At 30.0% G+C, this 14,872-nt stretch overlaps 1 protein-coding gene across 1 annotated transcript; it reads right to left on the reverse strand.

The window, feature by feature from the left end:
* Positions 1-10,861: 10,861 nt before the first annotated feature.
* On the reverse strand, positions 10,862-12,650 carry LOC146939998 (uncharacterized). Its single transcript, XM_085757965.1, has one exon. It carries the CDS (start codon positions 12,625-12,627, stop codon positions 11,023-11,025), a length of 1,605 nt encoding a protein of 534 aa, XP_085614091.1. The 5' UTR covers positions 12,628-12,650; the 3' UTR covers positions 10,862-11,022.
* Between the last annotated feature and the right edge of the window lie 2,222 nt (positions 12,651-14,872).

Here is a 14,872-nt window from a genome sequence, read left to right on the forward strand (position 1 = left end):
ATTTTATAATGGAATTCTCTTATTTGGGTGTATAATTGTGGTTTTTCCGAAAACACACTACACATTTGTAATTTTTAGATATCTTTATCTTTATATAATACAAAAGCATACATCTAAAAGCAATAGTACACATGGCATCTTCATACTCCTCATTTCATTTAATGTTTTTCCATCAACCAATTAAAATGTATCTTGACTCATTCATTTTCTATTAGCCAATCAAAATTGATCATGACTCACTTATTTTTCACCAACCAATCTTTATCTCTATTATATATATTTGCCTTAATTTTTTTGAAAAGTACACTTGGCACTCTTCTATGTTAAACTTCATTTAATGTATTACACACCTAAGCATCACTAATACACATGTGCACCTCATCATCTAATTGTAGCTTGATTATTGGCTATTGATAAATCATTGTTACATATTAACACATGTTTGACCTTGCCATTTATTACAATTGATACCGACATGAATGCCAATACAAAAGTGGCATCCTATAAGAATATGCTCTCTATTGAACCTACAACCATTTCATTTTGTATGTGTATTTCCACTAATCAAACAATCACCCTTTAATGTCCATAAATGTCTTATAATTACGTGTGAAAAAAGTTCTAATTTAAGATCTGCATCAACAATTGTATTGCTCAATTTTTCTCTATAAATATTGGTTCAACTTTCACCATTTCATATTCATTCAAAGAATTCAGAATTCTTTCCAAATATCGTAACAAAAGTTGTATATGATGGTGGTTAGGGTAAAAAGGTGTTTTCATTTATACTATTTTCTATTAGTTTTCTCTCATTGTATTGTTTTTATTTGATAGTATTATCTATCATTTTTTTTAATTCACTTATAAATTCTAGACTTCTTTATATTTATAGACTTCTTTATCAAAGTCCAGGGATTATGGATCTAATATGTAACGTGGAGGCTAGACCTAGCAATTAGACATCTAAATTTTGAACTCACGCCTTTCAAGCGATCATTTGATATCATGATCAACACGTAGCAGCAGTACAATTTCGTCCAAGAATTTTTGAAGAATATTAAGATTGAGAAGGATTGATAAGGATCTATGAAACATGGAGATTTTTTTTTCTTTCTATGAAACATGGATATAAACACGTACTAATGTTCTTTTTAGTGTTTACTGGCATTATCATCAAATTGTTTGTTGATAATTTATTTTTTTTGGCTGAATATATAATTTAGTTTATTTTTTGAAGGAATAATTTAGTTGTTTCTCCTTTAAAAAATAATTTGGTCGTTTCAAATTATAATTTTGCTATGTTAATGTTGTTGGTTTTTTTTTGAAGGAATGTTGTTGGTTGGCTTTTATTGTCTTTGTTTATTTTTTCATATTTTTTAATTATATTTTAAAACAAAGCAATTTGATTAGATGCACCAATAAAACAAAGTGATTTGATATATCAATAAAAAAAATTGTTGGTATATACAAGTTAACTCATTCACTATATACGAAATTACGAATCTATATTATTATAAAGATAAAAAAAATAGTACACGTGACATTTTAATTTGCTTACAAGACTTAATTGCTCTTAATTCTTCATTTGTAAATTTCCTACAATAAACACGTTACTTCCTTTTTGTTATTATTACTTACTCATATTAATTTAGTAATTTTTATGAACATTCAAAGTTATTATTACTTACTCATATTAATTTAGTAATTTTTATGAACATTCATAATCAAATCAAGAAAGAGAAGATTTTCACGTGCCAAAGCAATTGTCCTTTTTTATGGTGAAAATTTTATAATTTTTAGTCAATCATTTTTATACATGCTAACAATTCAATTAATAATCTTAAACAAAATAAAACAAAATATCTACTTCGAATCTCTTTAATAAACAAAAGGCATGCACAGCAAAAATAAATCAAAATAGGCGAATAATTATTGATTTAAATTGTACTAAAAAAAACTGATTGTGATTTTATTATCCAGTTTCAACTCTATTTTATTACTCAATTATAACTTAATCGTTGTATTTTCTTCGTGATTTGTTTAATCTATGAAAATAATATCCTAAGTAAATAGAAAATCATTTTTACGTATTAATTTTCCTACGAAAAATTTAATAAAATAATTTTCCAAATATTTGTTTTAATTTTTGGAAAAATAAATCAAGGTAGGCAAATTTTCCAATCAAACTTATTAGGCCATATTTTGTTAAAAAATCGAACAAGCAAGAATTTTGGTAAAGAAGTGTCCATTTAATCATACATTATCACTGCAAGAATTTTGTTTTGAATGAAAATTATATGCATTGATTTTAGTTGATTACATAATATGCATGGTCAAAGATAATTAATAACATTTACCTTCAATTCCTTAATGGTGATCATCATTTACCTTCAATTCTTTTTTCCTCTAAAAAATAATTTGTTCAATTCCTTCAACATGATAAATGGATGATTTGCGTTTTTAATCATATGTTTAATGTTCAATAATCTGCTAGCCTTTTCCCTATATATAGTCGATCCATCTTACATCATTTTCACTTGCTTATTCATTTCATACGATCTTATTACCTTTACCATACACATGTTCCATTTCCGTTGTTTCTAAATATGAATCAACCATTAACGTTAGAAAAAAATTAATCAAACAACGTGTTTTACTTCTCTTGCTTGAAACAGAAATTTTATAACATCAAATAAAATGTATAATTAAATTAAATGAAGGATTAAATGACAATGAAAATTCATGAATGAGTTTGAATGAAAAATAACCGTTAAAATAAAGCTTATAAAATAGAGCTTAATTCTCTCGAAAAAAAAATAAAGCTTAATGAAATTTTTTATTTAAAATAAAGCTTATAAAAATATCCAAATAAGAACAATTACATTGGACAAATCCTTTTGCTTAGTAATATTTGTTTTTTGGTACATTTTACTTAGTATTTTAATCTCAACAAGAGTGCACTAAAGATCCTATGTAAATCTTCTTTCATTTTTAATTTCACTAAGATAATAAATAAAACGATGTTAACCCTTTACCGCCGATTAAGGATCCATTTCCTAAAAAGAAACACCCATTCATTACCAAAAAAAAAAATTGTTAAGAAAAAAATATTTATGAGTTGATTATTGTTTGTATAATATTACGATGTTTACTCAGCTAAATTTTTTTTTTTTACCAAAAATGGTAACAATCACATTTGGATTGAATCCGTGTGAGACGTAACAAAATATAAAGTTTTTTTAATTGTTTTTCTTTAAAAAAAATTGGTATATGCAAATTTCACTATTGTAAACAAATAAAAAATAGCTTCATTTTTTTTTCAATGAAAAACTAATTGAATTTTTTATCACTTATTAATTTGATGGTTTCAAAGGCAACCATCAAATTATCATCATTGTTTGATTTCTCTACCAATCAAATGGAGTCATGTACTCTTTGCCGTAACTTTCTACCAATTAGAGTAACTAAATCATCATAGGTTTCAATCATACACATATTTGTTAACAAGTAAATCAAATATATATATATATATATATATATATATATATATATATATATAGGTACAACAAATATAACTTTCTAACATGCAAAATCTTAAATGTTTTTCTGCTCAACTTTCAACTCGCATGGTGACGTGACATTTTTTTTTCTTGGGCTTTCATTTTCATTTTTCTTTCGTTTCTCAAATATGAAACGTATCATTGATGTCATTACAAGAACCATTGAATTGCTTCTAAATTGCAAGGACCATTGAGTACGAGTATATGATATAACATAATGAGTATGTGTAACATTCCAATTTGAGTATTAAGAATTTAAAACTTTTTCAACTCAAATGGAGTTTTACTTTAAGATTTCAACTTAAAACTTCATACAAATGACTTTGAATAACTTTATTTAGAAGAAAGATTTACAAAATATTTACATTTACATAAAAGACACCTTTAAAATACAACGAATAATGAGACCCTAAACTAGACTCTACTGTGATCCGGTCTCTGATGATACTTTGAAAATTACTTATACCTGAAAAATAGAAATAAACGTGCGTGGGGTGAGAGTATGAGTGTATGTCATTGCAAGGACCTTTGAATTGCTTCTAAAATTGAATTAATTCAAATTATTTCTGGTCAATTTGTTTTGATAAAAAAAAAGGATCCTAAAAATATGTCAGATTATATAGTTGATTTAATTATAATGCTATGAAGAGTATCATTTTATTTTTCTACGAAAGGTGCAAAATCATCTTAGCATTTAATGAAATATCAATTGTCTAATTGAATGTATTTATTGGTTTTCTTTGACTGTGTTTTTCAAATGATGTTAGAGGTTCTTGGTACAAACTCAGATGAAGAAGAAAAAAATTAATTTTGTTTTGAGAAAGAAAGAAAAATTAATCTAACAACTAATTATTAAAATTTGCCATTAAAAAGCCTTTGTTTAATAGGATATATTTTTTATTAATTAAATACATTAAATATATAACTTTTAACCTATGATGATCAATAAAATATTATGTCTTTCATTTTAAATGGTATTCTAGACATTTTTTAAATTAAAAATAGAAAATAATTGATATTTTAAGGATCTTTTCTAATAAGTTTTCTTAAGAAAAAAATTTATGGAGAAAAAACAAAAAAAAAGTAGGAGACGTAAACCTAATCTGATAAAAATTTAGGGAAATAAATCGAATCCAAGAAAAGAGCTAACATGAACTAAGTTGTATAATCACATTAGGTTAAGAACAACCACATTAATTAACACTGCATCTTCGTCAAAATCCTTAAGACATTAGATATATAGATCATTTCATTTATATGTTTCTCCTCATCTACTGATGCATTCAATGTGAAACTTTAACTCACATATGACACATTAGCACCACTTAGTGCGATTTAATAGATGAAGGTTTATGCTCATTTCTTTCATGAGAAAAGAGAAAGTAAATTAGGAAATGAAAGATGATAAAAAAAAATTGAACATGAGAGAAATGATAATGAATATCTCCGCAATCAGTACATCATAGAGTTCAGAGTTATGAGGAAGCCTACAATGAGTTGGATCATTACATTTGTCTAAGACAAACCCCACAAATGAGATTGACACCACATCTTCATTCAAAACCTTAAGACATTAGGTATATTGGACATCTCATTTATATGTTTCTCAATATTTACTCTTGCATCAAATATAAAAGGTTAACTCACACATGTCACATTAACTTCTTCTTTCTAAGGGTGAGAATCTTGGTGTCTATGATTTGACGAAATATCCAACTAAGATTGGAGACACAACCTGTAAAAAAGATGGGTTGGTGGCACTTTTATAGAGGGGCGTTTTTACCCATTTCTTTCATGAGAAGAGCGTAAGTAAAATAGAAAAAGAAAGAAGATGAAAACAAAATTTAAACAGAGAGAAATGGTAAGGGAAAATAACGAGTTTTTGATAGTTTATGAGTTTGTTGATGAAGTTATAAATTATTGGGTAATTTTTCTACCTAATATTAGAATCATTAAAAAAATGTCACATAAATTTAAAATGTCTAATAAATGTGTATTTTGTTAACTCATCATAACACATCTACATTTTTCCTTTTTCAGATCCTCCAAAGACCAAAAGTGAAGGAGTTTTAAATATTGCTTTCACCAAAAAATAATTCCATCAAAGTGAATGACATCAAAAGTTTAAAATGTAAGATAATAAAATTAACACAAATGACACCTAAAAATTAACAAAAACAAATCATTGTAATGCTGGGACTTCCTATGAAGCTTACATTGAATTATATTCAACATCACAGTAAAATAAATCTCACAAATGAGATTGACACCACATTTTTATCCAAAATCTTTAGATACATGTATATGAGTCATTTCACTTATATGTTATTCATCATCTACTCTTCCATCTATTGTAAAATTTTAACTCATATCAAACACATTAACATCTCTCTCTCTCTCTCTCTCTCTCTCTCTCTCTCTCTCTCTCTCTCTCTCTCTCGCTCTCTCTCTCCCTCCCCCCCCTCTCTCCTCCTAATGTACGACTGTGTCCTTAATTATGTGACATACTACATAGTCAAATAAGGTCAAATTGAGGCACAACATGGTCAAAAAGCTGGATTGATGTAATTTAATGGATTGGGGTTTATGTTCCTATCTGTCATGAGAATAGAGATAAAAAAATTAGAAAAAGAAAGAAGATCATGAAAAATAAATTTGAGATTAAGAGATGTGATAGTGGTAAAAAAAAATAAGAATTGTGTGTTTTGTTCATGAGGTTATAACAAATAGAGTGATTTTATAGTAATTTTATCGGTCTATTGAAGGAGTCTGAGATATTTGGGTAATCAATTTACCAAAAAATTAAACTCAATTAAAAATACGCCAAAACATTTAAAAATGTTCAATAAACATGTATTTTGTCAACTCAACATAACACATCAACGTTTTTCTATCGTGAAATCCCACCGAAGACCAAAACTGAAGGAAGTTAAAATAATAGAGATTGATATTATAAAATATTGCATGAAAGTGAACAACATCAAAAAACTTCAATTTAATATAAAAATTATACAAACAACGTTGAAAAAACTAATAAAATAATTCATCAAAATGTTTAGAGTTTCACGGCCACCTACAATGAGGTAGATCATCACAAAGCACACAACTGAGATTGACACCACATCATCGCCCAAAATCTTAAAATATTATGTATATTGGTCATCTCACTTATATGATTTTAAAGATCTACTTGCATATATTGTGGAATTTTAAGTCACAATTGGCACTTTAACATATCTCCCATAAGTGCGAGACTCTTGCGCATGAGGTCTGGTGACATAGCCAAATAAGGTCAACCAGAAGCACAACATGGTAAAAAATATGGGTTGATAGTGTTTTGATGGACGTAGGTTTATGATCATCTTTCATAAAAAAGATAAAGGAAATTCGAAAAAGAAAGAATATAAAAAATATATTTAAAGATAATAGAAATTGATAAAGGAAAAAAGTAGTGTGTGTTTTATTCATTGAAGTGTTAGGAATATAGCGGATTACTGGTAATTTTATGATATAGTTGAAGATTTATTAGTAATTATTTCACCCGAAAAGATAATCAGTTAAAAAAATATTAAATCATTTTTAAATGTCTGATAAGCATGTGAATTTTTTTTTGAGGGAGATAAGTATGTGATTTGTTAACTTAACATAACACGTCTACATTTTTCTATTACTAGATCCCACCAAAGACCAAAAGTGAAGGTATTTAAAATAGTAGAGATTGGATTTTTTTTTTTCTTTCATGAGAGTGAACATATAAAAACTTATATTTAGTATAATAAAATTAAACTAATGACATCCAAAAACTAAAACAAATAGTTCATTATAGTGTTTGGAGTTTTGAGCGAGCTTATAATGGATTGATCATCACATTTGACTAAGAGAAACCCCAAAAATGAGATTGACACTACATCTTCACACAAAACCTGAAAGACATTATGTATATTGGTCATCTCACATTCATGTTTCTCAATATATACTTTTGCTTCCAAGGTAGAAGTTTAACTCACACATGACACATAAACATATCTCTATTATGTGTGAGACAGTCCGTATTTCTGATCTGGTGAGAGAGCCAAATAAGATCAGAGGCATAACATGTTAAAAAATATGGGTTGTTAGTGGTTTTATAGAGAAATGTTTTTCTTCCTTTCTTTCATGAGGAAGGAGAAAGTATATTAGAAAAATAATGAAGATGAAAAAGGAATTTGAACATGAGAGAAATGAAAAGAGAAACAAGTAAGGAGGGATTGTTTTTCTCTAAGATAATAAAGTATATAATGAGTTATTGGTAATATTATACATTGAAGGAGATAAGAATTAATCTGTAATTATCTTACCAAAATATTAGACTTATTAAAAAAATGCCACAACAATTTAAAATTTCTAATAAACATGTATGTATTTTTTATCTCAACAAAACACATCTACATTTTACTATTGTCAGATCTTACCAAAGATCAAAAGTGAATGAATTAGATATAACAGAGGTTGAATAATTTTTTGACATTTAAGATAAAAAATTAAACAAAACGACATTCAAAAACTAACAAATAAAAATATCACAACGTTGGAACTTCTGTGAGAGTCAAAATTGAGTTGTATGATCAAATTAGGTTAAGAGCAATCACACGAGTGAGCTTAACATCACACCTTCATCCAATGTCTCAAGGCATTACAGCATGGATCATATTATTTATTTGTTGGTCACATCTACTCTTGCAAACAATGTGAAATTTTAACTTACACTTAGCACATTAACATCTCTCCATTAAGTGTCAGACTCTCCGTGTTCGTGATCCACCACCTAGAACACTCCCGCTCCCCTACAACGTTGAACCATGATATCATACCACAGTTGGACTTTCTGGAGAAGCCAACAATAATGTGGATCAACTCATCGGAGAAAGGGCAACCACACGGTGAAAATGAGACTACATTTTCATCCAAAAATTTAAGGCTTAAGTATGAGTTTTTCACTCTTTTGATGTTCAACCTGTACTCTTTCATCTAATGTTGAACTTTAACTGACTTTTGCTACATCGCAATATTATCTCTTAAGTTTGACGAAATTCTAGCCCGTGCTTGGCACGGGTTTCCATGCTAGTATAATACAAAAGCATACATCTAAAAGCAATAGTACACATGGCATCTTCATACTCCTCATTTCATTTAATGTTTTTCCATCAACCAATTAAAATGTATCTTGACTCATTCATTTTCTATTAGCCAATCAAAATTGATCATGACTCACTTATTTTTCACCAACCAATCAAAATTGATCATGATATGATTTTTTCCCTATATATAGACAATTTGATTTTTTATTATTTTCATCTATCTCTTCCTCCCATAATAAATCACTGCTTTCAACCTCATTCTCTTTTCTTTTATTTGTTTATTTTTTATTGTTTTGTTGTTTATTTAACATTTCTTATTGTTATGTTCCTTTTTATGTGATTTCTTAGGTTGATGTTTCTTATTCATATTCTCTTTTCAATTTTCTTTTGGTGTTTATATGTTCTTTGTTTTTGTTCGGATCTTTATTTTGGACATGGAAGTCAATCAAGAGAAAAGAAGAAATGCATCACATATAAATTAGAATATATATGAAGGATTTCTATTACCACGTTCGAATATAATCACTTTCATCCCCCTTTTGTTTTATTTTAATCCCTCAATACTCACAACTTTTTCTATCTATCTATTCTTTTTTGTTTAATTTTTCTTAAGTTTCTTATGTTGTTATTTTACTTTTAATATCTTGCTCTTTTATATTTTATTTTGGTTTTTGATTTTTTTGTTTTTTGCTACTTTATGCTTGAGATGGAAACCAATCGATAGACAAGAAGAACATCATCCCATTTTCACAAAATTGATTGAATCGATAACTTTGGAGTGAAAACGATAATAAATACATAATAGAAAATCGATTTTATGGCACCTTTGGTTTTGTTTTTTGAGTCAAAAAGTTCCTTTTTCTTTAACTAAAAGGGAGCAAGGTGCTACCCTAAAATTTTAAGTGCAGTTTCAAAAAAATAATAAACCTTACAGTCATTTATATTTTATTTCCTTCATCCTAATTAAATATTTAAATGAGTTTATACTATTATTAAAATTAATATCCTAATTAAAGATTATTAAATTATTATGTTTTTTAAGTGAACAAATATTAATGTTTTATTCAACGTCATGTTTTTGTATCCATCATCCATTCTATTATTAAAATTAATAATCACATATGCTTTAAAACTGCATTAATATCTTTATTAATTACCTTATTTATAAATGGAAAGTTGTAAAAGTCTTATAATAACAAAATTAAATGAATTTTCGATTACTTATTAATCATGTTTCAATGGCACTTTGCCCCCTAAAAAAAAATGTTTCAATGACAACCATCAAATTATTATCATTGTTTGATTTCTCAACCAATCAAATGGATTCATGCACCCGTTGTCTTAATTTTTGACCAATTAGATTTAACTAAATCATCAAAGGTTTCAATCATACACGTATTTCTTAACAATAAGCTAAATATAATTTTTTTGTTCAACAAATATAATTCCTATAACAAGCAAAATGTATGTTTTTCCGCTCAATTTTCAACCATAACATAGCATGTTGACAAGACATTTTTTTCTTTTATTTTTCTACAAAAGATGCAAAATCATGTAACCATTTAATGATATATCAATTGCCTAATTAAATGTATTTATTGGTTTCCTTTGATTGTGTTTTTTCCATGATGTTATAGGTTCTTGGTACAAGATTGGATGAAGAAGAAAACAATTGATTTTGTTTCGGGAAAGAAAAAAAATAATCTAACAACTAATTACTAACATTTGACATTAAAAAAACCTTTGTTTTATAGGATATTTTTTTTCTTAATTAAATATATAACTTTTAAACTATTTTTTTTTTTTTTTGATAAGCAAGGAACGTAGACAGACATCAAGAGGCATCATCGACGTCCCAACTAAGTTGGCACCTCGAGAGGCCTCCATCCTATGCCGCAACGCTCTAAAATTTTATTAAAAAAAGGGAAAAATAATTACAAAAGGAGGGGGGACAAGACCAAAACCCTCCAAAAAACAAAAAGAGAAACAAGAGAAACAGAAAAGAAACAAAAAAAAAAACAACCAAAAAACAGATCATGGAAATCTATAATTTGGAAGTCCACATCTATCCCTATAGAGATCAAGCCATAAAACAATAGGAATAGAGCCTAGCCAGACTATACCAACATAGGAGTGACCCATAGAAGCCAACCTATCTGCACAACTGTTACATCTAGTATTCCAACAGAGACAATTCAGTGATCAGTGGAACCCCGAGCACTGGATTTAGAAGACTTCTTTGAAAGAACATGTTGGACCTTCAGTTTCTGCTTCTGATTTCTTGTAAGAATAAGACCTGCAGATGCGCCAGCTGCAGCTTCAGCTGCTGATCGAGCATCATACTCTCAGACTCTTTCCCACAAATCTAAACCATGTTGAATGTTCTTGCTAGGATGTACCTCTTGTCTTTGTAATTGAGCTGGACCCACAGGAATTTCCTCAAGTACATGAACGGATGTGTTGGGCAGCCTTTCTTGATGGATTTCTGTGTCAACATTTTTTTCGTAGGTGATCATAACATGTTCTTCGGCCTCATCAGCACACAAGTTGGCCTCCACAGCTAGAAATGCTTCAGTTGAGTTGATATCATGCGCTGGTACTGCCATAGTTGTCTGTGTTTCTACCGGGATGTCATCTGCGTGGTTAATACTTTCGTCCCCATGGGATAGGGACACTGCACCAAGCTCCAAAGTAGCCTCCAAAGATGCGGCCTCAAGTGTTTTTTGAACTGGAATATCTGAGTTCATGGATTGGTGTGTGACTGCTTCAGAAGGAATTGTGGTGTCTGCCATCTGGTCCGAATTTTCTTCCAACGGGATATTCATATTTGTGCCCATGTCATGTTGTGTAACATTGTTGTCTTCAACTGGAATATAAGATTGATGTTGCACCTCTGTAGTATCTTCCTCCGGAATATTATTGTTGCCAATGTCACGATTTGAACCTGCCAAAGTGACCGTAATATCTTGCTGAATGGGTACCGGGGCCACCTCCTTCTGTGGTGCTGCAAAAGCAAGAGAGGAACCTATTCCTGATGGATTGTCTTTGATAGGAACCCAATTTTCCTTTGGAGTTGGAACTGGTTTTTTGCCTTGGACATTTCTTTCTTTGTGCACAGTTTTGTCCTTCTGAGGATATAGCCACCTGCAGGAGGAAACATCATGGCCCAAGGTATGATAATGTGTACAAAATTCTGGAAGCCACTCATAGGCCACCTCCACCTGAAACGCGTAACCTTCCCTCTCAACCGTGATTTCATGAAATAATTGGCGTGAAAAATCCATGTCGACAAGTATGCGTGCGTAGTGCCCGTAAATGCGCTTGGAAGTCGCATTATCAATGAGTAGTGGAGTGCCCACAGCACTAGCAATTTCCCGGAGCGTCCTATCCATCCAATACTCTTGTGGTAATTCCAAAAGTCGAATCCATACTTGTGCATGAGTGTTACGATGCTTGTGCATATTGAAATCTTTGGTCCATTCAAACAATCGGAGAACTCCTGGCTTCAAATTAACCGTCCCCATCGCCCATACCATACGTTTATCATCCTCTGAGGCAAAAAAAAATTCATAGAAACCCCTCCCCAAGGGTGTCATGGACCATGCTCCCTTTGTTTTCCACTGGTTTTGAAGTTTCGAATTGATGTCTTTTGCAGTATAGGGTTTATCACCCTTATTCAGAACCAGTCGACCACGGAGATTACGCTTGCAAACAGCCATACCCTTCTCATATATGTCTTGTGAAATATGGATGCTTACGTTTTCACCACGAATCAGAGGCTGCGGTAAATTATCATTACTTGAGATCGTTGTTGATGAGGCAGTCAGTGCTTGCGCAAAAGAAATTCGATTCACCGGCTTGGGAGGAGGAACTGTTGCTGCAGATGATGCGTGATTCACAACAATCTTCCCCAGTGGTGCGGCCAGCTCGGCCTGCCAATCAAAGGCCATGGCCAAGCTGCGGTATAAGTAGAATTCACAGATCAGAATATGTTGTTGCTAGCTTCCAATTCTCCAAAGAATAAAGAATGGATTACTATAATGGAACAAACGTGAACCAATTGAATTGGTGTTCCAATGAAACTAAGCCACCAATTCAAGAGCAAACACAATCGGTGCCAACAAAAAGAATAAATTAACCTGAATTGTTGAACGATGGATTGGAGATTGAATGCAAAACGGCGCTCATTGCTAGAACCCTAACAGAGCGTTCTCCCTCTTTGTTTGCTTAGGTTTTCCCACAAATCATAATGTCATCGGCAAACCACTATGTGCCAAAATTGAAGAATCCACTTTTAAACTATGATAATCAATAAAACCTTATGTCTTTCATTTTAAATATTATTCAAAACATTTTGCAAATTCCTTCAAAAAAAAGACATTTTGCAAATTAAAAATAGAGAATAATTGACATTTTAAGTGTGAATATATGCCTTGACAGGATAATCTTATTTTGATGATTGACAAAGGAAGAACTCGTTAACAAAAAGCGGTCAAAGGGATCTAAATTATTCAAGCTATGGACTAGAAGAATATTTCTTTTTAGGAACCTTATGTAAATAGTAAAAAGCTCTCATTAAAATAAATCACACACTCACAATGATTTTTTTCTTCTAAAGTGATTTTACATGAAAATATTTTTGCATGAAATATAATTTATTTTGGAAATTGCATATATCTTTTAGCATAAAAATAATGTTTAGCATGCATTAAAAATTGCTAGTGTTATTTTTATCTTGGCCATATCGATTATTTTATTGTATATGGTTTCATATGATAAGAATAATAGTTCAGCATGTTTTTCTTTATATGGCATTACATGTTCCTTTGTTTTCAATCATTATGCCTAAAATAGCTTCAACGTGGTCTATTCTTTGGCTGAACTTTCATGTACTTTAAATGGCATATTTCTTTTTGATACTCATTGAAAAGGAAGATTGTGTATTACCGTTGACACACAGCCTCTGACTATCAAATGTCAATTGACTTGTTTCAATATAATCAATTTTATTATGGGCATTGAAGTGCAACGGTAATTGGTTTTAATTGTGCATTGGCTGAATTTTTTTCAACGCTCCTCTATCATATTTTCAGTATAAATAAGAGCATTCGCAAACACATTCATTCACACCTTGACTTGCAACTTACAGTCAAAAACTCTTTCTTCCTCTCAAACGTGCATTGCTATTTTCTCACTTGATTACTTCTATTTTATTTGAGAGCTTTTATACTATATAGTTTGCTTTGTAATCTTTTGAGCTTCAAGTTGTTCTTATCTACACATTCGGTGTAATCATTTAAATTATTATATTTCTTTTGTATTGGGTGCGATCCCAAAGTTTCAAGAGAGGTGATATCTCTTGGTTTTAGAGACTCTTCTACAAAGGATTGTTTTGTTTGGAGAGTGCTCGTTATTTGTAAAGGTTACCGGCTTATCCTAATTAAAAGCTTGAGCAGTGAAAATCTCAAGGGGCTTTTCCTTGGGGACTAGACTAGGCCTTGTTGTTTTAGGCCGAACTAGTATAAATTTCTTGTGTCTTTCTCTCTTCTCTTCATCTCTTTTATTTTTGTTGTTATTTATTTTACCTTAACATCTTTATTTTTCGTATTTATTAAAAACTTCTATAAGCACTTTTATCTACTTTGGTTAAAATATTTTTTAGTGCTCATATTTTAAAACTTCTTAAAGATTACAATTCACCCCCCCTCTTGTGTGTTTGAAGTCACTTATTTAACATTAAGGATCTACGCTAACAAAAAAATTTAAGATAAACATTTATGGAAAAAAAGAAGCAGGGGATGTAAATCTAACCCGATAAAAAATTGGGGACATAAATCGAATCCAAAAAAAGAGCTAACACGGTCTTTTCTATTCATTTCAGTGATAGTCTTTGTCCCAATCGTTGTTTTTATCATCTTGAATTTCATTTGAAAATATTATGGCATTTAATCAAATGAACTTTGTTCATTGATATGAACAAATATGCTAAAATTAATTTGCGATAAAATATTTCTAAGTATACAACAATGCCTTAAACTTCTGTAAAAAAAAATGCCTTAATTATTTTACTAAGGACTTAAATACTATACTATATACATTAAATTTTTCCAGCTTATTATAAAAGTTTCTTATTGATAGCACCATCGTCACTAATTATAATTTACAATTTTTTGTCTTGGACCATGAGAATGGGTG

Source organism: Medicago sativa, chromosome 3, assembly GCF_051527215.1.
Source record: "Medicago sativa cultivar Bolivia chromosome 3, Bolivia_mono, whole genome shotgun sequence".
Classification (NCBI taxonomy): Eukaryota; Viridiplantae; Streptophyta; class Magnoliopsida; order Fabales; family Fabaceae; genus Medicago; species Medicago sativa.

Bases quoted from the DNA above. Each gene is read 5' to 3' on its own strand.
- LOC146939998 (XM_085757965.1), bottom strand. From the start codon at position 12,627: ATGGCCTTTGATTGGCAGGCCGAGCTGGCCGCACCACTGGGGAAGATT.